The following is a 24388-nucleotide window of genomic DNA, read 5'->3' on the forward strand; positions in this document are numbered from 1 at the left end:
CAACGGCACAAACAAAAGATACTCAAAAGTGACGGAAGAGCCAGCGAAATGCTGAACTATACCTACTTCTCTGGAAGCGCCACTCCAACCCACCATGCAGCCCCTTTAACTGAAATGCGCTGCTACCTGCCCCGCCCACCGGGATTCTGACTACTGCCTATCCAAATCTTTGCTACACCCACTTGCAGTAGAACTTGAAAACGCGCCCAGTTTAACACAGTAACCCTTCGAAAGCGAGCCGTGATTTAGAATAGAATAGAATAGAATAGAAACCTTGGAGGTCTTCTAGTCCAGCCCCCTGCTCAAGCAGGAGAACCTGCCACCAGAATTGGTTGCTACGGAACGTCACTCAAACCGCCCCGTTTCACGCGGACGGTGACGGGCAGCGGCCATCTTACGAAAGTCTTTGGCGCGCGGGATAGCTGGGGCTTCGTCGCAGCAGCTTTGGAAGGTGAGACGGGAAGGCTCTTCCCTGTATTTGGCCTTGGGGATTGCTTGTCTGCCTTTTGCAGGTTTATCGTTAATGCACCCAATTCAATTCCAGTCAGCGCTAATGGTTGAAGCTGCGGGATATTTCCTTTCTTGAGCATAAGCTGCCCACATGTGGGTTATACTGTCTGTAACAAAAAAGCAGGCAAGGTTGCTTCGCGTCTTGAAAACCCGGAGTTGCTCTCTTATTGGTCGTATTCTCTGGCTTTTCAGCCTCAGTTTAATCTCTTTCCCGCAACTCCAGAGCCGCGATGTTTTAATGCTTAAATGTCTAAATGGTTTTCTGGGCAAACTTCTCTGCGGTTCTTTCTTCTGCCTTCTCCAACCAGGGTTTTTGGACTGATTCTGTTCTGCGTTTATTTGATGGTTATTGCCATTTCTCTTTAGCGTTACCAAAGATTCTGTTTCGGTCGTTATCCGTTGCATTTATATCCATCCATCCTTTTCTCCCAATGTTCAGCATCTCATCCAGTGAGCCCCGTAGCTGAACGGGAATTTGAACCCTACACTGGGTCTTCTTTGATTATAAATTGATTAAATAAACCATGATCCTTTATCTTTATCATCTTTTTTTGCTTTTCTTTCTTTTTCGATGAAAAGCTTGTAGGTAACCTTACACACACAAACCGTATTCTCTAATATGCTCTTTGCTAAAAATTTAGTGATGTTTTTTACTACAGGTAGTCCTCGATTTATGACCACATTTTTTGTTGCCAAGTGAAACTTTTGTTAACTGAATTTTGCTCCATTTTACGACCTTTTATGCCACAGTTATTAAATGAATAGCTGCAGTTAGTAACATGGTTGTTAAGTGAATCTGGCTTCCTAATTGACTTTGCTTGTAAGAAGATGACCAAAGATTATCGTATGATCCCAGGACACCGCAACTGTCATGAATATGAATCAGTTGCCAAGCATCTGAATTTTGATCATGTGACTATGGGCATACTGCAACTGTCATGTGAAAAATGGTTATAAGTCACTTTTTTTAGCGGGGTTGTAACTTTGAACAATCACTAAATAATCTGTTGTAATCAAAGACTATCTGTACAATACTGAGTTCCTAAGACATTTTAGTCATCCTGTAATGGCATCCGGATGTGCTATTTGTAGCTAATCCATCAAAATACACTTTGATAGGACTATTGAAAATCCTGGACCATTGCAGCCAGTGGTTTGGAGATCACTCATTCCCTCATTTTCTCCCAGTGTGTTAAAGACAGTTCCATATTTTTCAGCTAGCCTGAAAAGTTACATTTCAAATATCTGGAGGGCTTTGGCTGGGAATAGTATCTGACAGTATTAACTAAGTGAGAAGTCACGTCCATTAATAGAAGAGCAATTCCAGGCTTCCCATGGCATATTGGGGGGGGGGGAAGGGCAGATTTTCTGGAGTTTTAAAGACCTCTGAGCATATATTAATCCCCACTATAGTTGATGCTGGTGAGCCCTGGCCATACTTTTTGCATTTCTGAGCTCAATAAATCAAGGATGCTTGGCTTGATTTACCTTCGCCTAGGCGCGATTATAGACACCAATCTCTGCAAGGTCTACATGTCGCCAGAACGTCGAGACAGCATCCGGGTCCTGATCAGGCAGGCACGAAGGGAGCGTGTGGTCACGCTGGCCACACTTTCCCAACTGTTAGGAAAGATGGTCTCTTGTATGGGGATAGTGACATGGGCCAGGCTACACTCCAGAACCCTTCAATGGTTCTTGCTCCCATTTCAGAGACAGGGCACCAGCTCCTCCAACCAGAGGGTCTTTGTTCAGCCTCATACCCTAGAGTCCCTTCAGTGGTGGACCTCCCCAGTGATAGCCAAAGGCTTTCTAATTAGGGAACCAGCCAGTCTTATCCTAACAACGGACGCCAGTCTGTTCGGCTGGGGGGCACACCTACACTCACAGCTCAGGGGCGATGATTACAGTCAGACCTCAAACACAACATAAACTGACTAGAGCTCAGAGCCATACATCTGGTACTACGCCACTTCAGCGACCGAGTGGCGGGACAACATGTCCTAGTGCTCACAGACAATGTGGCAGCGAAAGCCCATGTGAACCGGCAGGGGGGTACTCGGTCCAGGTCCCTCATGAACGAGGCCCAGCTGCTGAATACTTGGGCAGAAACCAACCTCTCCTCCCTCAAAGCAGAGCACATACCAGGAGAGGCAAACCAGCAAGCGGACTTCTTGAACAGGTCAACAGTGGATCACTCAGAGTAGCGCCTGCATCCCGGTCTATTCAGAGAGATCTCGGAGAGGTTTGGACTTCCAGTGCTGGACCTGTTTGCCTCCCCGGCAAACGCCCAACACCCGAGGTTTTTGTTCCCGTTCCCTTCTCCAGGGGTGGAGCAGGCCCTGCTCTATGCCTTTCCCCCTCTCCCTTTTGCTCCAGGCCATCATTTGGAAGATACTACAGGAACGGGCAGAGGTGATATTAATTGCTCCACACTGGCCGAGATGACCATGGTTTGCCGACCTCGTGAGCCTTTCCATCTCTCTGCAGTGGAGGATTCCTCCAGATTGTGTGGCACTCAGCCAGGGGGCTCTACAGCCTCCGGACTCTCAGTGGCTCCAGTTAGCCACCTGGCACTTGAACGGCACTCCTGACACAAGAGTCCTATCCGGCGGGCATTATCTCCATGATTCAGGCTTCCAGGAGAGTGATCCAGCAAGTGGTGCCATCAAGTGGGACACAGGCCCAGACCGATTCCCTCACCTAGGGAAAGAGTAGCTTTGATATGTCCCATTCGTGGATTCTCCATCCTCATGCTGGAGAAGGGGCGTTGTCTTACCTGAACACCTTTTCTCAGCATGATGATGGAGAATCCACATCCACCCCTTTAGGTCTGTCAGAGCCTGTGTTAGGGGTAAGGGAGCCAACACATCGGACTACCATCAATGGTTTCCCCTTCGTCGTGTCTGGGAGGTACTAAGGCCCAGCAGGAGGCATGGCTACTTTATCAGACTTAGTCTAATTGGGCAGGAAGACAGTCAAAACCCATTCGTGGATTCTCCCATCATCATGCTGAGAAAAGGCGTTCAGGTAAGACAACACCCCTTCTATCTATTCCTCTTTTCTCTTCCTAGAACATAATAGATTAGCATTCTCTAAGCCTTCTTTCTTTGGTGTGTCCTTCCCAGAAAAATCTGCTACATATACTGAGATCTGTAACCCAAAAATACAAATGTAATATTCTTTCTTCTTGCCTTCATTCGTAGAATGCCTCCCAAGGGGCGGAAAAGGAAGGCAGCGATCCCTCAAGCAGAAGCCACAGCATCCAGTGGAGAGGGAGCCAATGATGTGAAGAAATTGCCCAAGATTCGGAAGAATGAAGGACCTGGAGACCTTCATGTGACAATTGAGCACTGGTAAAAGAACCTTGACATATTGCCTACATATTGAAAGGGATCAGTCAGATATCTTGCTTCAGAATAACTTTTTTTCCTCATTCTGCAAATGATTATTGGACCTGTAATAGGTGTTCAGTAACAAAAATTAATAATGTGAATTTTAATTGATTGTGTTTGCCGTGAAAAATAAGTTTTGTGAAGATGGGTGGATATTTCATTTCTTTTTAAATTGGTGCATATATGTCCTAACAGTTGCTTAGAGCTTCCTTCTTTTTGGTGTTCCAGGAATTCTAGAAATTGAAGCATCGATAGATCTGGAGATTCCTGACTGGAGATGTTTTAGATTCATGTCCCCCAAATTAGGAAAGAATCCCATTTGTTCTTAAAAGTACAGTAAATATATTAAAACAGCTTTAAAAATAAATTCTGCTGACCACTCAAATAGAAATTCATTTTAATTCAGGAGTTTTTTAACGTTTTGAGATTACAGAACTTGTTAATTTAAAAATTCTGGAATCCTGATCTCAAGAGAAAGCTCTAAAATAGAAAATTATTTGAGTTCAAGGGTTTTCTTTTCCTTTTTGCTATTAGTTTTTCAAAGAACCCCATCAAGTTCTCATGGAACTTTAGAGTTCTATAAAATACAGGTTTTTGTTTAAAAAAAAAGCTTTAATTGATTTAACCCTATAGCCTGCATGGAATTTGTTTTTAATCTAATATTTCATTGCAATATCGGGCCTCAGTGCAATGAACTTTGCATGCAGTGGACCAAATTGCTGTAGCTATTGCTATTTTTCTTTAGTTTAATGGACATGTGTGTATAATAGACAACTATGCCCATCTCCAAATAAAATATTAAAGTGAAGTTTTTGTTACGAAATAAAAAGAGAAAGATTAGATGGACTGCTAAATATGGTGGGAACTTAGTTCTTTTAAAGTTCCACAGGACTTTCAAATAATAGTTCATATTCATTCTATAGTATTAAAATGTTTTTTCCTCTTTTTTTTTCAATATTGACAGTAAAAGCTGACGAGTCTTTGGACGTAGAGCTGAGGCTGTCAGCCAAGAGCTGGGCCTGGCCTTTCCTGACATCCTTGTGGAGATCAACCTTGAAAAGCCCCGGAGAAATAGCTTTGAAGTGGTTCTCTTGAAAAAAGATGGCACCAGTGAGTTATTCTGTTGCTTATGGGAATGGGATGGATAAGACTGTTGGTTTGTAATCTCAATGCTAACCATTGTTTAGTTCAGTCTATTGAATATACTGCAATTGGTTTATTAAATTAAGCCAGTTTCCGAGGTTTCCATGGTAAAAGCCATGCCAGTTAGTATTGCTGAGTTTGCCCTACAACATACTTGACCACAAGTAGCACAGTTCATGAATGAAACCTGTGATCAACTTCTCAGGAATTGTTCCATTTACTTGGACGATGTTACAGAATGGGCTTAATTATATGCCATCAAGTTGGTGTAAACTCTTGGTGACCTCACTGATAGATTTTTCTCCATGATACTCTGTCTCCCATCTGGCCCTTCAGATCTTTCAAAGGTACAACTGAGTCCATGTACCTTATTGCAGATCGTCTTCTTTCTCTCTTTCCTTCCACCTTTCATAGCTTTATAGACTTCTCTAGAGTTTTTTTATAATGTGCCCACATTTTTCTAATTTGAACTTGATTGTTGATTTGTTTTATGCTCTATTTGTTTAACATAGCATTTGATAATCATGGCAGTCTTGAGTTTTCTCCAACACCAAAGTTCAAAAGCCTCGGTACTCTTTCTAGCCTACTTCTTCAAAGTCCAAATTTTGTTTCCATAGAGTGTCACAGGGGAAAACTTCTGTCTGTTGTATCTATTATCTATATGCTTTGATCTTCATCATATTCAATATTAGTCCCATATTTTCAGTGTTTATGACTTTTTATTATAATAGTGCTACAATGTGTACATTTCACAGTATGGGTGTGAAAGTGGGTATTGAAGCATAGCACCAGACTACCCGCTATCAGTAACATAACATCCACGATGTCAGTGTGTTGCTTCTCTAAAAAAACACTCTTTCATTCCCCTAAAATAGCCAAGAGACAAGATTTTCTATGAGAGCAGCAAAATATTGCACAATATTTTATGATGTATTCCTGAAATCTCAGAGTTGCATTGAGTTACTCAGAACTTATATAAATGTGATGCGCAGACATAAAGAGATGATGCAGCAGAATAAAAGTTACAGCCTAGAAAGATATGTTAACTTTGTTCTGCTTCATCATATCTTATGTTCTGCTTCATCATATCTTATGTCTGGACATTATTATGTAATGCAGTTTTGAAATGAGAAATAGCAGACTCTTCCAATTAATACCATGTTTTCCCTTAAATAATTACCACTTGTTAACTGTGTTCCCTATGGTACTGACTACAGGATGAGCAGGAAATGCAAAGTGGCTAAAAACATGTACTGTGTCTTCAAGACAGGAGATTGATGAGTGCACTAATCATGCCCTATCTTGTCACTCTATACATATATAGTGAGTAGCTTTCTCCATGAAGATGTTCCATAGTGTTCAAGAAAAAGTTGGGAAATGGAGATTCTCAAATGGTGGTGAATTTCCACAGCTAAGAAGATGGTTTGTTGCAGAGAGTCACTTAAAAAAAAACATGGAAGAGAACAAGAATGCAGATGGAAGTGAAACTACGTAGTATGAACAGAACAAGATGTTCCAAGCATACTACTCTGGGAATAAGAGCTGAAGTTTATGAGATTTGCTATAGAATAAACAAGCTTAGGTTTGTTTGTTTGTTCAATTTCTATAGCCACCCATCTCAATAACTGGGCAGCTTACTATTAAAAAAAATACTATGATTAGAAAACTATAAAAATCATCCAAAATATATAGAGAGCAGCTGCGATACTTGGCCAGTTAACAAATAAGTCAGGAAACTGTGCCCTTACCACATTCAGCACAGAGAGGCTTTTAGAGCTTTATGAAAGATCTAATAGTTTTGAGGCCATTCTAATCTCCCAAGAGGAGGATATTTCACAGGGCAGAGTCTACTACAGAAAAGGCCCATTTTCTACTCCTTGCCAGCCAAAACTCTTTGGCTGACGGGATGTGCAACATACTCGGTCTGTTAGATTGAATTGGACAGGTAGAGACGCTTGAAAAAGGCGGTCCCTTGCTACTTATTATCATATCTGGTGGTCGTGTAAAAATATAAAAGCTTTTTGGATTAAGATATGGTGGAATATTCAAAGAATTTTTAGAAGGAGGGTAAAATTTACCCCACAATCGTTTTTGTTAGGTATTGTTATTGATTGTGATACTAAAGAGACCATATTGATGTTAAATTTAATTACAGCCACAAGGTTGTTAGTAGGACAATGTTGGAAGAAGGAATCTTTGCCTGCTTTGCAAGAGTGGTTTTTTAAAGTTTCTTATTTGGCAGAAATGGCAAAGATTTCGGCTTTTTTGAAGGATCAATCGCAAGAGAAGTATTTTGTGGTATGGAAAAAATGGATAGATTTTATACAATATAAGTTGGATGTAAAAAAAATATTATTTAGTTTTTCAATAACTTATATTTAAAATTTAAAATATTTTATAGACTTTATTCTTTTTTATTTTTATTTTTATTTTTATTATATTTTCTTTTATCTTTTTCTTTTTTCTTTTTTTTATTCTTTTTTCTTTAAAGCATTTTTCTTTTGGTATTTATGTTTTTCTATACATATATTATTGTTAATTATTTTATAATTTGTTCAATTAATGTATTTAGATTTATTCATGGTTTATATCTTTTTTAAGATTTTTTGAAGAAATTTCAATTAAGCCTGTATTCAGCTCTGGGAAGGTCGGGGGAGGGAATGGGGAGGTTTGGGGAAGTGTTGTTTTGTTTTTGTAAAATTTTAAAAAAAATTCAATAAAAAAAAAAAGAAAAAGGCGGTCCCTCAGGTAACCCAGTCCCAGGCCAGGTAGGGCTTTTAAAAGTGACTTGTACCCGGAAACATACAGGTAACCAATGCAGCTCTTCCAGTACTAGTGTTATGTGTACTATATCTAGCACCATTTACTACCTGCACCAGCTGAAATTTCTGAATGCTCTTCAGAGGCATCCCCATGTAGACTGTGTTGCAGTAGTCTTAATGAGAGGTTACAAGGGCATGAGTCACTGAGCAGGGCCTTCCGGTCCAGGATTAAGCATAACTGACACACTTCCCAAGGTGTGCAAAGGTTCTCTTAGCTATGGCTGCCACCGTTGGGCAGAAGCTGTGAGTCTAGGAGGACCCCCAGATTGCACATAGGCCTGTCAAAGGTACTGCAACCCCATCCAGGACTAAAGATGGAAGAATCTTATCTCCGGAAGGTCCAAATACCCACCGCCACTCTGTCTTGCTAGGGTTGAGTGGGAGTTCATTTCACCCCATCTGGTCCCCAACAGCCACCAGACACCGGGATAGGGCATCAACAGCATTACTCAAGAAGCATGGGGTAGATATATAAAGCTGCATGTTGTCTGCATATTGATATCCACCGAAACCAGTGAATCATCTCACCCAGCAACCTCATTTACTTGTTAAGTAGAAGGAAAGAGAAGTTAAGTAGAAGGAGATTCTGGGCACCCTACAAAGTACCCCTACTTTGGGCTGGATCTCTCCTCCTATCAACACCAACTGGAACCAGTCCGAGAGAAAGGAAGAAAACTAGCACAATACACTGTTCCCCACACCTGGTTCTTGAAACTGGCTCTGAAGGATACCATAATTGATGGTACTGAACACCACTGAGGTAAAAAGAGACAGGATGGGTGCACACCCTCCATCCTGATCCTGCCAGAGGCCATTTAAGATCATCTTCCTTTCAATTGATAAATGTTGTATTTCAGACATGAAAAATAGAGGTGATGTAATGAATATATTATTCATTATAATGAATGGCTATGCCACAATTTCATATGGGTCTGGTTTATTTTGCTACAATTACCTTCAGTTCTTCTTATGAGCCGTATTGCGGAAGCTTTCACTTTTTTTCATTATACAAATCTTTCTCTTCACTCAGTCCCACAAACACAGCGCAAAGCTTGAACATCAAGCTTCTGCCCAGCTTGGCAGAAAAAAAATGAGGTTGTTTGGAGATGAACAGTGTCTGGCTGCAAGTAGCCCCATTTCTTTTGAAGGTAGTTGATCAGCGAATTCAATTGTTTACACACCATGTGACTACTTGGCAGTATGTATGGGATGTACTGACATTGTATAATCCAAGTACTGGTGATTGCCTTTTGTGTTAATTATTTTTAGAGACAGAGCTATGGAGTGGTCTTAAAAAAGGGCCACCCCGCAAACTGAAATTCCCAGAACCCAGCAACATCGTTGAAATGGTGAAGCACAACTTAAACTAAAGTCAACAATGATGGAATAGGAGCAAAGTGTAAGTTTACATCCAGAATGGCTGGGGTGTGCGTGTGTGTGTGCTGAAGTGTCTCTGCAAACACCCTAGTTTTGATCACGTGACTACGGGGCACTGCAGCGGCCATAACTTCAGGCACCAGTCATAACTCTCTTTGTTCAATGCCACCATAATTTTGAAGGGTTAATGAATGGTCATTACATCGAGGATTGCCTCAAGACAAATAAAATGTCTTGAACCCTGTGCCAATCAACTGGCTCTTATATAATATTTGAACAAATGTACTTGGAGATCATTCATCACAATACCTAAAATGAGTCATAGTTTACATCTCTGGAACCTTAAATTCTATATACTGTGGGAACATCTCTTAGGGTTGTACCATGGATAGTCATGTGCATCTGTGCTGCGTGGTTTAGAAATGTAATTAAAACCATTGTACACTTGGAAGTTGTAAGTGATGCTGTGAACTGGTGAGTAGGAGCTATGCCTAAAAGCCATCTTTTGTTTTCTGCAGCCTCTACGACTGTCCGTTTGTCCTGTGAGCTGGAGCATTTATGATGAGATATGATGAAGTGGGGTAAACTCTGGTCGTATCTCTGAAATTGCTGCTCCTCCTTTACAAGAAAGAATGGACCAGATGTTATCCTTTCCTGACCCACCATCTTTTCAAATGTTTGTTACTCCTGGGAACATTTTGGGAAAGAACTTTATTTTCAATAAAGCTTAACCGCCTTCCTCTATTTTTCGTTCAGTTCTGTCCTGTGAAATAAAGGTGTCATATGAGATTCTGACGTGGCATAGTTTAGATCAGTGGTTCTCAACCTTTTTATACGGCGACCCCCGGTCACACGGACGCGCCGCACATGCGCAGCGGCGCCCCCTGAGGGGGAAAAATGGCGGATCGCGTTGTTTGGCGACCCCCATAAAATGGTCGTTCGACCCCAAATGGGGTCGCGACCCATAGGTTGAGAACCGCTGGTTTAGATTGATCGAATTTTGTGAATTAAAGTTGCACATCTGTATTCACATGCCATTTCACCTGCTGAAGTGTTAACTTACCTTCCCAAGCATATGCACGACTTCTGAAAATGTATTTTTCTTTTTTTACTATTGTACTTTTATCCATACCACAGCTCCAGGCTACAATGCTAATATTTTATCCTGTATTTTTTCCCCCAATAAAAACCTAAATATATGCTTGTTTGCTAGTGGTATTTTAGAAGTGGTACTTAAAATCTCTACAGTATTTGGTCCCTCTAGAATTGAATGAAATCCAAAGCTATTTAGGATTGTGTTGGCAGAGAAAAAGGAAGAATTCTTCTCAACTACTTGTTTTACTTCACCTTTCCCTTAACTCCAGGGTCATGACAGTATAATGAATCCTGAAAACCCAAGTTTCTTCTCTGCGTTGTTTTGGATTTTTTTTTTTTTTTTTTTTTAAAAATTGACTAAGGAATGAGAGCCAAATTGGAGTATCCAAACCATTCTGCTGCAGGCCATAAATTGCTAATTGCAATCTTTAAACCTATTTTTCTCTTGATTAAAGAAGCAATGGCTACTAGTTTTCATTTTTCTCTTTTCCTTTTATTTATACTATTATATTACTAGTAGCAGTCCTCAGCCTTTGAAATTTTAATATTTAATCATTTAATCCACATGCTTTCCCCTATGCACAAAATACCTGCTCAAGATAGTTAACTTTATTATCAACTTCTAGTTTATTATGCTGACTTTATAAATCTTCCCTATTCTTACCCAACAATTTGTATTATTTGTGTGTACTCATTGTTTTATTTCCTTTAGCCATATTCATTATCTCCTTTAGCCGTATTCATTGTTTTATTTCCACAAGATGGCTTCAATGTAAATATGATACAAAGCACCAAGAAAACTTAGAATTTTTATTTGAACAAGTTACAACTCAATATTTATTCCAGTCTTTGTGCCCTCTACTCTTCAGAATGTTCTGCATACATGAAGAGCTTTGGGTTGTGAGAGAAGGAAGTATTTGGCACAGCTTCGTGGAGGTATAGGTCACTGCACTTGAATACACTTCTCTGTGAAGAAGCTGCAAACACAAGGGAGATGGTTTCAATGAACAACAAGCAACTTGGCAATTATTCTCAAGCCTCTAGGGAGCCATCTCTTTTTTAAAATACAGAAAGTCAGCAAGGCACTTAGTTCCCTCTGTATCAGTGTTTAAATGCTGCAGGCCACTTATCAGGAGAAAAATCGGCTCAATTCAAGCAAGCTAAAAGCAGGAGAAAGGGGTGCTGCTTCCAGCAACGTACTGGTTTTAAGAGAATTGACATATACAGCAAAGCATCTACTGCTGCAAGTGCTGTTGAGTTGGTACTGTGTGATCTCCAGTAACGCGAGATCAGGAGATTCTCTGCTGGCCTTCCTAGTTCCAATCTGACTTTTAAACAATAATAATAATAATGAAGCATTGAACTGACAAGAGCCAGTACAAAGAGGGCAGTTCTTATCCTCTTGCCAAGTCCTTTATATTGCCTTTGAACTCCTAACTCAAGGTAGTAGCTCCCAGCTTGGGATAAAACAATCATCCTAACAGCAATGAATTTTATTTCCAAGTTTGGTTAATTCACTAGCCATTAAATAAAACATTTAAAAATATTAAAGGGAAGCACAGAACCTAAAACAGTTGAGAACAACACTGTTTCACAAAAGAGCTCTTCCCAGAAAACATAATTTTGTCCTCGCGCTTTAAACACTGACTGGCATTTTAAAATCTTGTGTTTACTATAAGACAATTACACTATGATCTATAAAGGAAATTAAGTAGAACACACTTGTGTAAAATTATTACCAGCCCCAAGATGTTTCTCAACATAAAACGTTATTACTTTTCATAGAAGTAATGCTGTAGATTTCTTGTAGGTTACCTATCCCACAATAGAGCAGAAGAACCCCGGCATCCTGGAAGGGTGGCCTGTACGCAAAGAATAGATTATATCAATGTCACGGTCATGATTAAAGGAGGCTGATAATTGGTGATAATGAAGCAGCCTCCCCCCAGCTTGATTTTAAAGGGGGCTTTTCCATCATCTGATCAAAATACTCAAAAACATTATGGAATCTATTAATTGCTTTTTGTGGCATGGAATTTTAAGTGCAATACTGTCTGCTAGCCCACCTCACCAATTTCTTGCCACTACTTGCACTCACTAGTTCAGAACATCCACTTCAGTTTCAGATATAGGAGAAGGATCAGGCCGGACACATTCAATATTAAGAAAGAGGTCCTCTACCCCACCAATGTCTATGGTTTCTTCTTCTAGGCTGTCTAAGAAAGATGGCAGCTTGCAGTCCAAGTTGTGCTGCACAGGGTTGCTCAGAACAGCTTCAGTAAGTGACTTTGTATCTGAGATTCCCATATCATAAGTTAGAGGTCCTTGATCCTCATCACCTGTCCAAGTGACAGACAAAGGCTCAGCACATTTTGCAGTCCCATTTGTAGATTCAGACAGCTGACACTGAGCCGTTGCCCAATCCCCCAATTGGGGAGAGGCCGATCTGGACAAGGAAAGGCACTCACCATTAGGCTCAGGTGTTACAAGAGGAAGACAGTTAAGGACAGGGTCCAACAAAGAGCTCCCATTTGTTGAGTCACAAGCTTCAGTAATTTTTATCTTGTCCAACTGTGGACCTACTGTACAACATCTCTCTTTTTCTTCAATTTCAATGTTCCCCAGGACATTCTCATTTTCCTGGGGTGAAGCACACAGGCTTTGTGTAATAGTGGTGCTCTGGATTCCCTCAGTGGCATCCTCATCAGCCAGAAGCAAGTCTAGCATCTGTTCCAACTCTCCAGCTGAAGCAAGGCTGTCATACTGCTCTTCCTTGACCAGATGATCCAGCACAAATGCCTCCAGGTCATAATGATTCTCAGCAGCATCAGCTCCTTCATCTAAGGCCACCTTCTTCTCAGGTAGTTCTGGCTGTTGTTTTATCACACTTTTGTCAGGAGCCGGTGCGGCCTCAGCAGTTGCAGGGAGCAGTTTAGCAGAGCAAGCCAACTGCTGCACATCTGCGACTTCTGGTTTAGGATGTCTGATTTGAGATTGGGAGCCCTCATCTTTCAAAGTACGCACACCGTTTGCCACCACTGTTGGCTGCACAGCAGGCGATTCATGCACCACTTCCCAGCAGCTGCCATTGATAACTTTTCTGAGCTTTACTCGGCCTATGTGACCTATTTCTTGGGGACAGTTTGGGCAGGGTGTTGGATCACTGGGGATGCGCTTTCTGCCTTTAGATTTTGGAAGAAGAGGGGGGCTTCTGAAGTCACAAAAATGGATACTATCTTCTTTTTTTGTCTCATCCTTCCCAGGACATTTTTGTCTCCAGAGACGTCTAACGGATCTTGGCGATTTGCTGGATGTCACAGTGCAATGGTCTTTGGTGGCACAAGGCGTAGACAGAGGTGGGAAGGAAAGCTTTGGACGGCTGAGCTTTATCTTTTTTGAAGTCTGCAAACCGGCTCTAGTGTGTGTCTCTCCAGTCTCAGTCTCCTTTCTGTGCAGACCACCATTCTCATTATTGGCCATTATATTCCTTATTGTGCCTGCAGGGCGTTTTTTAACTTTTGTTTTCTGGGGATCAGCAGTAATTGTTTGGCCTTTTGAAATCTGTTTGTCACTACTTAGCAATGCTGTAGTAAGCTTTTGCTTCTTTAGGTCCTTCTGATCGGTACTGTTGTGGCTACTTATTTCTTTGGAGCATGATATAAAATTATTGCTGGATGTTGCTTGCTTGCCTGCAGCTAGCCAGGATGTCAAGCTACCTCCAGAGGGAGCAGAAGAATGAATTAAACTTGTCTCTGATGTGGACATTGGATTGGTTATCTGCAAACAGTTCCTGTTTAAACGACGGCCCAATGTTTTTTTTACTAATTTTCCTCCCTCTAACTGTAAAGAATCAAGTTCTGACACCTGAAGCTGTCGTGCAGCTGCAAGAATATCCTGAGCTTCTTCCCTGGACACCTCCATTTCAGATGTATAGAGGAAATCTACCAATTTACGCAACGTCCCAATTTTCAGCCCCCGAATTTCCAGCACCACCTTGTGTCCCTTGGGGGGCATTTCTCGCTCCAACTGCTCTGTGAAGAAGGGGCTGCAGGCTGACAGGATGCAACAATGAGCTGGAACGGCTTCGCCTACAAAGAACACCATTATTAGCAGGTACTTTACCAGTGGACCCTCAATTTTGACTGAAGATGTTCTCCATGGGCTAGTCTTGAAATTCTCCCACAGCCAATACATAATGTCAGGAAAGTGAGAATTGTACTGGGTCAGGGCAAAGACATATCTAGTCCTAAATTCTGTTCCCAGAGCAGCTAACCAGAAGCACTTTAGGAAGCCTATTTTACTTGCCCTGGCAAGAAATGGAAGGAACATGCTAAATCAAATACCTACATACACCTTGAAGCAACCTCCCCAAGCAACTGTCTTTGCTCCCTTTTTCTGACAGAAGTGCAAAGATGTGAAAAGGCAGGGTATCAGAGAGGAATCTGGACTGCAGTGGAAGATGACAGGGTAGATGAAAAGGCTTGGTCCATTCACCAGTTATTGCCATTCCCAGTACACAGATCATTGATCATAGATGATTTAATTTTAAGCATACTAATTTAAATAATGTATTTAATTATATTTAAGTATTCTAAATTGCATTTTTCACACGTTAATTTAAAATAGTTGTACTTCTAAAACAAAATTGCAAGAACAGGGTTCCTGTATAAAAAGAGATATTTTAGCTCATTCCATCCTTCCTTTTACATTAATTTACTGGGTAGTGTTAAAGTATACATTTTAATAAATAAAATCATACCTGCATCTTCCCTAACTAAATTTGCTTAGAGTTCTTAGACTAGTAATGCTTCTTTAAGACAAATGCCTAGCAATTTGGTCTAATTTGGGGACAACTGAGTAACAAAACAATTGCAAACTGTACAAACTACCATTATGTATTTTATTCATAACTAACAAGATATTAAACAAATCCATAGGCATGCCGGAGGTAAAATTAAGCACCTCAAATGGTTCCATAGATTTCAATGGAAGAATTCAACACAAATAAAAATAACAAGTAACAATAGCAGCACTGCAAATAACTTCCCTGGATCTATCACACATTTCTTTGCAAAATTTCACTACGGCTAAATGTTTCAAGTTCAAGAGTTTAATACAAGTAGTCCTCAATTTACAATCACAATTGAGCCCAAATTTTCTGTTGCTAAGCAAGACAGTTGTTAACTGGGTATTGTCCCATTTTATGATCTTTCTTGCCACAGTTGTTAAGTGAATCACTGCAGTTATTAATAACACTGTTATAAAGTGAATCTGACTTTCCCATTGATTTTGCTTGTCAGAAGGTGAGCTGAGTTTCAATGTGGAGAAAAGCAAAGTTTTACATTTAAGCAGGAAAAATCAAAGGTATAAATACAGATTGGACAAGATCTGACTTAAAAACAGTGACAGTGAGAGGGACCATGGAGTCCTAGTGGACGATCATTTGACTATGAGCCAGCAGTGTGCAACCGCCGCCAAAAAAGCTAATACAATCCTGGGTTTATAAACAGAGGCATAGAATCAAGATCATGCGAAGTATTAGTACTTGCAAAGCTCTAATAAAATTTCAGCCAAAATACAACTTGATCCATTCTATTTATTTTTGGGTACCTATCTCTCAGATTTTTTTAAAAAATTAGTACCTTCTGCTTGTAGGACAACATCACAAAATAAGTCAGCCCTTTGCTGGCGATGGAGTTGTAGGAACACCATACGGAGTAGACGAGAATTCCTATACAGAATCTTGGGATTTGCAGCTGAAGAAGTCATGGTAACAGAACCTTCCTTCATCGTATACCAGATTTCTGTCAAACAAATATTTGTCCAGGTTAGCACTGCAGCTAAAGTCTACGCTCAATTCTCATTGAACAAAGTTGAATAGCATTTATTCCAAGTAAATTCTGAATTTAATCTGGTAGTGTGTTATATCAGCAGTGTTCTGCTAATATATTATCAATGGATATTTTCTGAAAGACATTTTTAAACTGCCTAAATTGCCTAGAAGAAAATAGACTTATGGATTTTTCAATCTTGCCGTTGATCATTATATTAAACAAAAGTCCTAAAATATCAGGGCAGAACAATTCAAATTCCATGTATCATTACATCTGATATGTAACTGCTACATTAGCAATTTTGCTAAATGTCAAACTTTCTTCAAAGCTTTATGAAACAAGAAGGCACTGCTTAATTCAGAACCCTGGCATTCCATGAGTAATTAGTTGTTCTAAAATATATTCCTTTACATAAACAAAACTGTACTTAAAATTTACAGAGGGGTTTATTCCTCTTATCATGCAACTATATTTCAAAATGTGTCTAGTGTAGAGAAAAAAGTGCCACTTGTGGAAAACATACATTCTACTGCCAGGGGTTTGTGGTTTATCTGGGGCACGAGGCAGTGGCACAGAATGAAGGCTTTAATGACCGTAAATGCAGTTAATCTAAATTTGCTAAATAAAGTTATGGTTATTTCCTACATATTTGATAATTTTCCTTTTCTAGTCACATTAAAAATTAGATTTTGGAGGTGCTCAGGACTGTGACCCTTGGACTTGGGTCTGAGCATCCTTGTTTAAAACAGGACCATGCAACTTTCATAAAATCCATCCCAGATTTTAGGTGGTATATAAGCCACATTACCAAATGGATGTGGCCAGGGGCTATTTGAGAAACAAATTCAAAGATTTTAGGGAATCTTTAGGAATTTATAAGGTTTAAATATTTCCCTCAAAAGGGAAAAAGGAGCAAACTTTTCACTTCATCTACTGAGGACCAAAATAGGAAACAGATTGATTGCAAGTTCTGTATTAATGTATAGCTTACAGAAGTCACAAATGAACAAGAATATGCATATAATTCAAGAAATCAAAAAAATGTCAAACATTCCTCATCAAAACCTGTTGTTAAAATAATCTTGTAACCAGTGCTTTTTTTGTAAAAAAAAAAAAAAAAAAAAAAAGGTGCTGGAATTCACACATGTCATACAACCTGCCTTGCCTACCCTACAAGATTCCATCCCCAAAAGGTGCCGGAACTCTGTTCTGGGAGTTCTATGACAAAAAAAGTCCTGCTTGTAATAATCAAATTAGGCAAGCTATTCACTAATTTATGTAACAGACTAGTTATACTGTTGTTAAATGGAATGCCTTCAGCAAATAACTAAACCACTTATTTGGTTTGGGCTTAACATCTGAATTCAGCCAACTATTTTTTTCTTAGTTAACCAAACCATGGCTTAACATATATTTCCATTCACTGGGCACATTCACGTAACAGATCTTCGAAAGTCTGGCATTACCTGCAAATAAATGATCTACCCAGTAATCCAGCACCAAAAAAGTCAGTAATTTAGGCTTACTCTGGAAACAGTCATTCTTGCTACTGTTCCAGCCATCTTCCCAGATATTAAAAGACTAGTTTGAACTATTTGCCTTCGCTCACCTTCTTGTTCCTCTCCTCCCAGATACTGGGAGAAAGAGAATCAGAGATGGCACAGGTAGACACTCCCCAATTAGCAGCTGTTCTGCCTTCCTGCCTTTGAGTCCAGTAGTCAGGATTATCTTCAAAGTAGCTTTCTTTTCCAGGTACAGGTTGCATAGACAGTCCCAGGTAATTACCCAATAACAAACCTTAAATATAAAGCATGGCTAAGGCATTTTATTTTAACCACATTTTGACCCAGGTTCAAAGTTCATATGGTATAACTTTCAATAACATGGCTTAGTAGTCATGTAGATTTATATCAGGACTCTCCAAACTACGGTCCATGGACTATATCCAGCCCTCTGGAAGTTTCCTTCCAGCCAGCTAGCTCTTCCCATGTGCTATGCTCTGATCCTTTCTAAACAGCATAGGGAGAGAAAGCAGGGCTATAAAGATAGTCCTTGACTTATGACAATTGAGCCCAAAATTTATTCTGCTAAGTAAAAAATTTGTTAAGTGAGTTTTGCCCTATTTTATGAATTTTCTTGTCACATTTGTTAAATGAATCACTGCAGTTGTTAAGTAACACAGTTGGGAATCTGGCTTCCCCATTGACTTTGCTTGTCAGAAGGCTGCAAAAGGTGATCACATGATCCTGGGACACTGCAGCCATCACAAATATGAACGAGTTGTCAGGCATCCAAATGTAAATCACATGACCATGTGGATGCTGCAACAGTTGTGTGAAAAATGGTCATAAGTTACTTTTTTCAATGCCATTGTAACTTCGAACAATCACTAAACAAACTGTTGTAAGTCAAGGACTACCTGTATTCACCACTGTTTAGGAAGAAAGGTAGGATTCCCTCAATTTCTCCAATGGGGGAGAGGATTACAAGCCAGCTGGAGGATTGCTGGATGAAGAAAGGGAAGCATCTTTTAAATCTTGTATCATTGTCCGTACAAGCACAGCATTGTTTCTTTGCAGTTGTCACATTTCTTTTTTGCTGTTTTTGTGAATCATATCACATTAGGCAAAATAAAACATTCATTCAATTAAATTTTATTTGCTCATTTATAAACCTGATTTCCCCCTCCCCAGCCCTCAAATGTTTGCAAAATGTCCAGTTGGCCCTCAGACTGAAAAGCTTGGAGTCCTCGGATTATATCAATGTCATTTAGATGGCTTAGTCAATTGGACATTGCTTATGAACTTCCACTTTCTTTGTAACTTGCTTTTTCTAAAACAACAAAAAATAAAACATAGCTACCATGTCTCTCCTTCCAAATCCCATTACCTGGCATTTAATAGGCAGCTCAATCTAGGGGGTATATTCCTTTGTTGGTAATAATCAGTCATCTTACGGTAACAAAGTTTATAAATTGCATGCTATGCGAAATAAAATTTCCTGTGCTCAATAATCTGCCAGTTTCATTGTATAAACCCTCAATTTATCCATATTTAAAATTGCTTCTTTTTTTTTAGTCCAAGTTATTTCAAAATAATTTTTTACCTGTTATTTTAAATGTACAGATACTGATATACCATGGCATTCTAGTTTAGAGGCTCCTTATTTCATATTATATAATTATTCTAATGCTGTTGTATCAATTACTATATTCCAGGTCTCTCTCCTGAACTTATTAAAAGATTACATAATAATGTAATGAATGAAAACTAATTTCTTCACTGTCATAATTTTTTATTGTCATCTCATCATTCTTCCCTCCAAAATCCTCTTAATACTGTAACTATTAAAAAAAGGGAAAACGTGCCAGCCTTATTGCTAATTTTCATTGCTCCTTTCTGTAGTAATTACAAATCAGAACAATCTTATATTTCCCATCCTGTCTTTCTACATACATATTTGTTTCTGATATTGTTGTAAGACAGATCTAGCAACTTCTGAAGCAATTCTAGATACAGGTGCAGATGCAAATTCAGCAAACTCAACAGCTATAATTTTGCATTTTTTCTGTCATTGTAGTGCTTCTCTTAATTGGAGCTTATAGGAAGCAGAATCTTCCAGACATATGTATTAATGGTCCAAATGTATCTTTGCTCATATTCTCATTTTAAAATCAAGAGAACTACTAGTGGGTTTTAAGCAGCACTTATCTAGATTAATGCTGCAATCCTGCATATGCTTACCTAAGAAAAAACCCCACAAAATTTATTTCCAGTCAAACATGTATATGAATGCACAACTTTGCTACCCATGTATCCATAATAGCTTATTTTCTGTCTAAAAACTGTATCCATATTGAATATATATAATCAAATTTATTAAAAGATAATTCAAATTAGATTGGTTATTACCAACATGGATACATATATAATTTGAATTATCTTTTAAATAAGCAAGCAAGCAATTCAACTGAGAGATGTATACTTTACAACTAACCAATTACAAAACTGCCTCACAAAATGGTAGAAGGAAAAGCAGCAGCAAAAATGTAAAACAAGACGAATGTCTAAATGATAATTTACAGCACCTTTCTCTTCAGGGATGTTGGATTCCAACTCCATCATGTTATGCTGAAGATGATAGGAGTTGTAGTCGGACATACCCAGAAGACACTACGGTACTTGGGGAAAGACTGGTTCAAAGTTACCGGGAAAGATTCCATTTTCAGAAATACTCCCTTGCCTCGATACAACTCCTTTCCCACGTATAACTAAGGAGACAGCGGTCCCTTCCCTACTCCTCTCGCTATTCATTCATTCATTCGTGAAGACCCACGGAAGCTTTTCCCCACCTTCACTGTGGGAGCTTCCCTTTCTCGTGCTCCCCAACTCCCACGCTCGCGTGGGTTTGCTTTCCAGCTGCGGCCGACAGGGACAACGTAGCGCCTGCGACACACGGGAGCACGGATACCCGCGCCGGCCCCACCCCAACACCTACTCGCCCCACGCCTCCAGGGCAACGTTCCCAGCAAGAGCGGGAGAAAACCGTACTCGCACGCGCTGGCCACGCCCCCCCCGAGCCTTATCTCGGAAACAGCCCTCCCATTGGCTGTAGTTCCAGCCATTAACCAGAGAGGCTGGCTTTTGGCGGGAGGAATCACGGCTTTTTTAAAAAAAGAAAAAGCGAGGAAAGAAGGGAGCCAAATCGAGGCTATTTTTTTTTTTAAGCGCCCTCCTTATAGTAATCAAAGCTCCGCTTTCTCACATAGTGATGTGAGAAAGGACGAATCAATAACAAAGGTGGCTTTTTTTTTTTTTTTTTGGCTTGTTAAAGGGGCGTTCCATCATTTGCGTTCCTTCCCGGTTTTTAACCACGACTTAGGAATGGGCTCCAGTTCTTTGCGATTCCCGGCTATTTCTAACAAAGAAACTAAGCTACAATATTAATTATTATTTAATAACGTATTAAAGTTATATGCCGCCGAACTCACAACGACTCTGAGCAGTATCTGAGAGTTTACAAGAGGTAGAAGAAAGTTACCCTCTTTCTTAAATCGCTGCAGATCGGGAGGAAAAGGTGCAACCGTGTCCCTTAAAGTAAGCTGTTGCGGTTCTGCGCGTTCTGCCAAGGTGTACAGACCCAGCTGGCCGTCTAGAAAAAACATCATCCATTTAGAATCAATGTTACTCTCTTTGATATGTTGACGATATATATTAGAATAGGGATAAGGCTTTTATCCTAAATACAATTATTTACAAACTTACGTGGACCCCAATATTAAGTAAAATACATCTAGGATACGCACAGGTAAAGTTTACTATATAATAGAGAACTTAGGCATGGCAGACAACAGATGAGTTCACGCTACACAACTGATTTCCTTAATCATGATATACTGAATGCATACATGGGAGCATAATCATAGATAGCAAGCCAGTTTATGACTTAGGGAATGTGAACACAGCCACTTTTTTTATGTTATGGCTACTGAACTCAAATTTTCTTCTACAGGTATTTCTCAGTTTAAACAGTAAGTCATAAGATGACATTTCTTATCAGTTTCCCCCCATAAGTCTCTTCTTGCTGGGCATAAAATCTGCACACTTTTAATTATGTTGCTGGTTACCTTAAGGCATTTAGAATGGAAGATATGAGTATGTGTGTGTAATCTTTCTACATTATTTTAAAAAAATGCAAGATTTTTTTTATTTATTAAACTTACAGGTTGCTCATCTCGCCTAGAGGCAGCTTACAATCAATATGCAAGATTTACTTTTCTCATTACAAAGGAAGATGTGGGGAAAATAGGAGGAGAAAGGTGTGTTGGATATATTGGCCCCTTTGAGTTGTTTGAAAAAATAGTAAAGGTAGGATAGGAATGAAGGAAGAAGAGAAAGAAAGAAAGAAAGAGTTGGTCTCCATGTGCATTTGGAATTTAAATTAGTGATGACACTTACACTTTCTGATGTGATTTTATACAATTATTTTAGCTATCTATTTTTGTTTATTATTTATTTATTATCAAGATTGCAGCCAGTTATCAATATATTGTAAAATAATTTAAATGTGCAAGTGATATGCACAGTTCCTTTCTATCCTCCTGAATATCATGCAAGCATATGTTTGATAAAAATCATGTTCCTGCTTTTTTTCAAAAGATTTTGGAAAATATGGGTTGTAATTTAGATATCTGTGATAACTGAATGTTCTAGGTATTGACTTGTGACATAGAACATAAACGTGAATTGGTTTGTAAAGAAGATAGCGGAAAGAAAATGTACTATTATTCTGTATGGGTAATAATAGATTTCTCTTTTTCAAAGTTTTCAAGAAAAGTAGGCAGAAAAATCAGGAAGAGGCTTCCCTTCTCTTTTGGCTGACAGATAAGGGCAAACACACTTTCCTTCACTTTTATTATCCCAGGGCAGCAAAAGGATAGGCATTTCTATTTTAATGTAAAACAGTCTGATTCCATAAACATTTTGAGGGTTATGCCACTGAATTAGCATACCTCATAATACTTCCTAGTTAATGGGATGCAGGCCACAGCATTTTTGTATTGTATATATGCAAAAGATTTTTCATTTCAGTGATCATACAAACAACCCATGGTTGAATTAATTATAGTGGATATGCATGCAATAAAGGCATCGTATCCATCAGTGCTCAATGGAGATTAGCAGCCAGATTTCCAGGGGCCATTCATCCATTAATTCTTCAACAGATGATTTTTCTAATGTCAGGAACACTAGCGTTAGTCAGCCTAAGTTGACATATGAGCAAAATTCATTGTGTACTGGACATTTGAAAAGGTGATTGTTGCTAAAGAACAAGGAGAAGAAGTAATTCTCCTAAAGATAGGGCTAACAACACATATGTGTCCAAAATACCACATATAGCTTTGGGTAGAGGAGGAGATATTGCCCACAAAATACAAGCTATTCAAAATCCATTGAATAAATTTTGAAAAATCAGATAAATACTCATTGTTTTCCATTAAAATAAAAGTCAGATTGGCTAGAGAAAGCAAAGCAAAGCAACATTTCAGTGAATACATTCATCAGCTAAGCCCAAACGTGTTATGTTTGGTTTTAGCTTTGTGTGTTGTGAAAATCCAGCCACTGTGGTTTATAAACTCTGGTATATGGCTTACCATATTGTATGAATTCAACCAATTGTGGTTTATTCAATTAAGATTTTAAAAAAACCCATGGATTTGCATGAGTTAACTCAACTGGGATTAATTTTATATTTGTACTGCAGATGGCATTTACTTTTGAATGGGGATCTTGGAGAAGGCTGGGCTTTCAGCCAACACTCTTGGGATATAATACATTTTCAAGCATTTAGTTTCTTCTGATTCTAGTTTTAAGTGAATTTTGCCTCTTTTCAGTTTCTTCATAGTTGGTCTGTACAATACAGTACATAATAAATTTGGGATATTCTTGGAGTTGTATGCTAGATAGTAAGACATTTTGCACCAAAAATTTAGGGTTAAAACTTTTACTGATGACATTAGAAAACATCACTACTGGCACAACAAAGAGTTCATGAGTTCCCACTCTGGCATGATAATCAGCATTCAGGGTTGCATCTTTCATCATACATATGTGCATGTACTGTGCATGCATGCATGCAATAATGAACATGTAAAGTTTAGCAACTACCTTGGACAGCAACTGTTCACAATTATAATGATGATTAAAAAGTAACTTTGCAACCAATTCTTTGAAAAGGAAAACTGAAGTAAGATCATAAGCATAGTCACAATTTCACTCAATGACCGCTTTGTTTAATCATTGAGTAGCCAGTCCTAATTATGGTTGCTAATTGAGGACTACCTATACACAAAGATATATGTCAAGTTACATAACTCAAGAATTCCAGTGTCTATATACAAATGGACAGAGTATAGAAAAAAAATATAAAGAACTACAGATAGTCTTTCCTTATCAACCATAGTTAGGACTGGCAATTCTGCCGCTAAACGCCATGGTGGCTAAGCAAAAAAAAATCACATGACCATTTTATTGTTAGATAAATCACTATAGTCATTGGATGAGATATCACTTGCCCTGCTTACATTACTTTAAGTCTTAGGGCTGCTGGGACATTAAGTTTCTCTCCAATCCAGGCTAATCCATCTTTTAACACACACAGGTTATTATGTTTCCAAAACCACTCATCGGTTTCTAATGCAGTTTTAAAGTCCTGC

At 39.1% G+C, this 24388-nt stretch overlaps 2 protein-coding genes across 9 annotated transcripts; one reads left to right on the forward strand and one right to left on the reverse strand.

Moving 5' to 3' along the window:
* Positions 1-201: 201 nt before the first annotated feature.
* Positions 202-10443, forward strand: SELENOH (selenoprotein H). The gene is made up of 5 exons (XM_039341224.1): positions 202-451; positions 3714-3863; positions 4867-5012; positions 9137-9266; positions 9763-10443. The coding sequence occupies exons 2-4, from the start codon at positions 3715-3717 to the stop codon at positions 9235-9237; spliced, it is 396 nt and encodes a 131-aa protein (XP_039197158.1). The 5' UTR covers positions 202-451; position 3714; the 3' UTR covers positions 9238-9266; positions 9763-10443.
* Positions 10444-11135: 692 nt separating this feature from the next.
* BTBD18 (BTB domain containing 18) lies at positions 11136-20730 on the reverse strand. Of its 8 annotated transcripts, none has more exons than XM_039341218.1 (5): positions 20671-20730; positions 17783-17970; positions 15982-16143; positions 12438-14427; positions 11153-11316 (listed from the first exon to the last, which is right to left on the reverse strand). In XM_039341218.1, exons 3-5 carry the CDS (start codon positions 16127-16129, stop codon positions 11283-11285), a joined length of 2172 nt encoding a protein of 723 aa, XP_039197152.1. In that variant the 5' UTR covers positions 16130-16143; positions 17783-17970; positions 20671-20730; the 3' UTR covers positions 11153-11282. The 8 variants fall into 8 exon arrangements, 7 of the variants coding, with proteins under 7 accessions (XP_039197155.1, XP_039197152.1, XP_039197151.1 ...); XM_039341217.1 differs by having other exon boundaries at positions 20525-20717; XM_039341220.1 differs by lacking the exon at positions 17783-17970 and adding an exon at positions 18593-18678 and having other exon boundaries at positions 20525-20717.
* Positions 20731-24388: the final 3658 nt, after the last annotated feature.

The sequence above is a fragment of the Crotalus tigris genome, unplaced genomic scaffold, assembly GCF_016545835.1.
Source record: "Crotalus tigris isolate CLP2741 ecotype Arizona unplaced genomic scaffold, ASM1654583v1 scf7180000017764.6130737, whole genome shotgun sequence".
Taxonomy (NCBI): Eukaryota; Metazoa; Chordata; class Lepidosauria; order Squamata; family Viperidae; genus Crotalus; species Crotalus tigris.

Bases quoted from the DNA above. Each gene is read 5' to 3' on its own strand.
- BTBD18 (XM_039341214.1), bottom strand. From the start codon at position 20,333: ATGTCCGACTACAACTCCTATCATCTTCAGCATAACATGATGGAGTTG. The intron at 16,144-20,260 runs GTGCTGTAAATT...TTTGTTTGACAG, and splicing joins CAACATCCCTGAAGAGAAAG to AAATCTGGTATACGATGAAG. The intron at 11,317-12,437 runs GTGAGTGCAAGT...TTGTGTTTGCAG, and splicing joins GAAGTGGATGTTCTGAACTA to CTTCTTCACAGAGAAGTGTA.